Genomic DNA, 2,162 nt, shown 5'->3' with positions numbered 1-2,162 from the left:
CTCATGGAAAGCCAAGGCGTTTCTTTAACAGAGAACCAGGTCAATTAAGATTTTTAAAAATTACAACAAAAAATTATTCATACCAAAGTCAACTAGAAATTTTACAACTTTACAGAAAAAGAATCAATATTAAGCCCTTTCTTATTTATATCACTTCAAACTCTCTTTTACCATATATACATGGAGAATCTTCTGCTCCAACCTTTCTGCCATGTTTCAAGACTGGGACTGAGGGAGGCAGTTTTTACCCCATATTAACCTTTACCCATGTCATTTAAAAACTTCCAAATGTGCAGGTAGACAGTTTTCAATTCTCCTTTCTTAATGACAATTTCAGAATTGGGGCAGAACTCTGTTCCACGCAAAGGGTAATTCTTCCTCCTCTGCTAATTTTCTTAGGAAGCTTCCCTTGTATAAAAAGAGAATGCCCCAAAGTAACGGTAGGTCTCTATGTGCATCGAATCAAACACAAATATAAGAGAAAGTCCAGACTCCTTCTACTACCGCAGTGATGTTTTCAAATATTTAGCAAAATCCAGAGGCAAGTGAGTAGCTACTTCACTGCAATGTCTTTTGATTAGTTGATTTAAATCTTCATTCACAAACAAATCCCCTTGTAAAACTTCACTCTTCTTTTTGGAACTTGAAGATTGAACAGGAGGATTGAATGTCATTGCACCCATGCTGTATGGCTGAAAAAGTTCTGCAGCTGATCTCCGGCTCAACTCCGGTTTGAGCGCTTGCGAGCCTTCGGAGGGGGCTCCGGCAATCAGGTGAGCCGCAAAGCTCTGCACGGTGGGATGGTAGTGTCTCCGTAGTGCATGCAATTCCCAAAGTGCAGTGTTCTGAGCATTGCAGTACTCGGGTTCATCCAGCTCAGGAAGGAAAACCCCACTTTCCTGAGACTCGTTGTCAAGCAACAGATCTGTTTTTGGGAAAGTATGCATTAATATTCTGTTAGTTGCTAAAATGCCAATGCTTGAATTTGGAAGAACGTGAAGAGCAAGGATACAAAGACGCTTGATGAAAGCAAGGGCTCTCTGCTGAGAAACCTGCTTTCTGCGCTTAGTTAGCATGACGTCAAGGCATTGGAGGAGAATCTCGACACCTTCATTGGTAGCACCTGCATGTAACTTGAACAGTGTTTTATACAGATGAGTATAGAACTTCATCGGATCAATATTCAGAACATCACCTTGCCCAGAAAGAATATGAAAAGCAGTCTGGACGCAGTGAAGGCTTTCTCGATAGCTCAGGTCACCAGACTCGATGAGAGTATGCAGTACTACTAATAAATCATCAAAAAACTCCACATTTATAAGGTGAGCAAACTTGGCAAGGCCTTCCAGAACTGCTGGCAGGAGAGGTGACCTCTGGGCCTTCTTCAATATTCTGAAGTAGGTCACAAACACAATATTCAAAGTCTCTGTGTGCACTTTAAGTTTTTTCTCAGTGCTCTCTGAAGCTTCTGCCTCCAGAAGCTCTCGCTCCAACTTCTCTTCTGCTTTCTTCCACTTTCTCTGCATTCTTGACAGAGTTTTTCTCTTTTCCTTGAAAGTCATAACCTTTACCCAGATAGGCACGACTGCTCCCAACAATGATGTTTTCGTCATGTTGCTTCTTGAAGACGTTCTGCAACTCTCCTTAGCCAGTGTAAAGTTCAGACTCCGCGTCTGGCACTTAACGGCGTCCACAACGCGGCTCTAATTCTTCCAGCCTCATTAGAACTGGATTGCTGTAAATGCATTATGTGTTTGAAATGTTTGATGTTATTAACGTGCTGCTTCATCCACAGATCTATTTTTGGGGAAGTGGGGGGAGAATCTGTCTTCTTGGGCTATGTACCCTAAAACAGAACCATTGAATTAAAATTATATAGCTCATTATGTATGGAAAGATTCCTTTTCAGGGACTGAGAATGTTTCCTGGTTACCCACAAAATATTTATACTAGTTTTCATGCAGTACCTATTTCATTGGATTTTATAATTTAAAAGTGTTTTCGTGGGGCGCCCGGGTAGCTCAGTCAGTTGAGTGTCTGCCTTTCAGCTAGGTCATGATCCCAGGGTCCTGGGATTAAGACCCGCACTGGGCTCCCCGCTCAGGGAGACGCCTGTTTCTTCCTCTCCTCCTCGGTTGTGCTCTCTCTCACTATCCCTGTAT

At 42.3% G+C, this 2,162-nt stretch overlaps 1 protein-coding gene across 1 annotated transcript; it reads right to left on the bottom strand.

The window, feature by feature from the left end:
• Window positions 1-500: 500 nt before the first annotated feature.
• On the bottom strand, window positions 501-1,613 carry LOC123946484 (nucleolar complex protein 3 homolog). The gene has a single exon (XM_046011853.1). It carries the CDS (start codon window positions 1,611-1,613, stop codon window positions 501-503), a length of 1,113 nt encoding a protein of 370 aa, XP_045867809.1.
• Between the last annotated feature and the right edge of the window lie 549 nt (window positions 1,614-2,162).

This window comes from Meles meles, chromosome 7 (assembly GCF_922984935.1).
Source record: "Meles meles chromosome 7, mMelMel3.1 paternal haplotype, whole genome shotgun sequence".
Taxonomy (NCBI): domain Eukaryota; kingdom Metazoa; phylum Chordata; class Mammalia; order Carnivora; family Mustelidae; genus Meles; species Meles meles.
The sequence above is the reverse complement of the archived record's forward strand: the minus strand, read 5'-3'. Positions and strand labels throughout refer to the sequence as shown.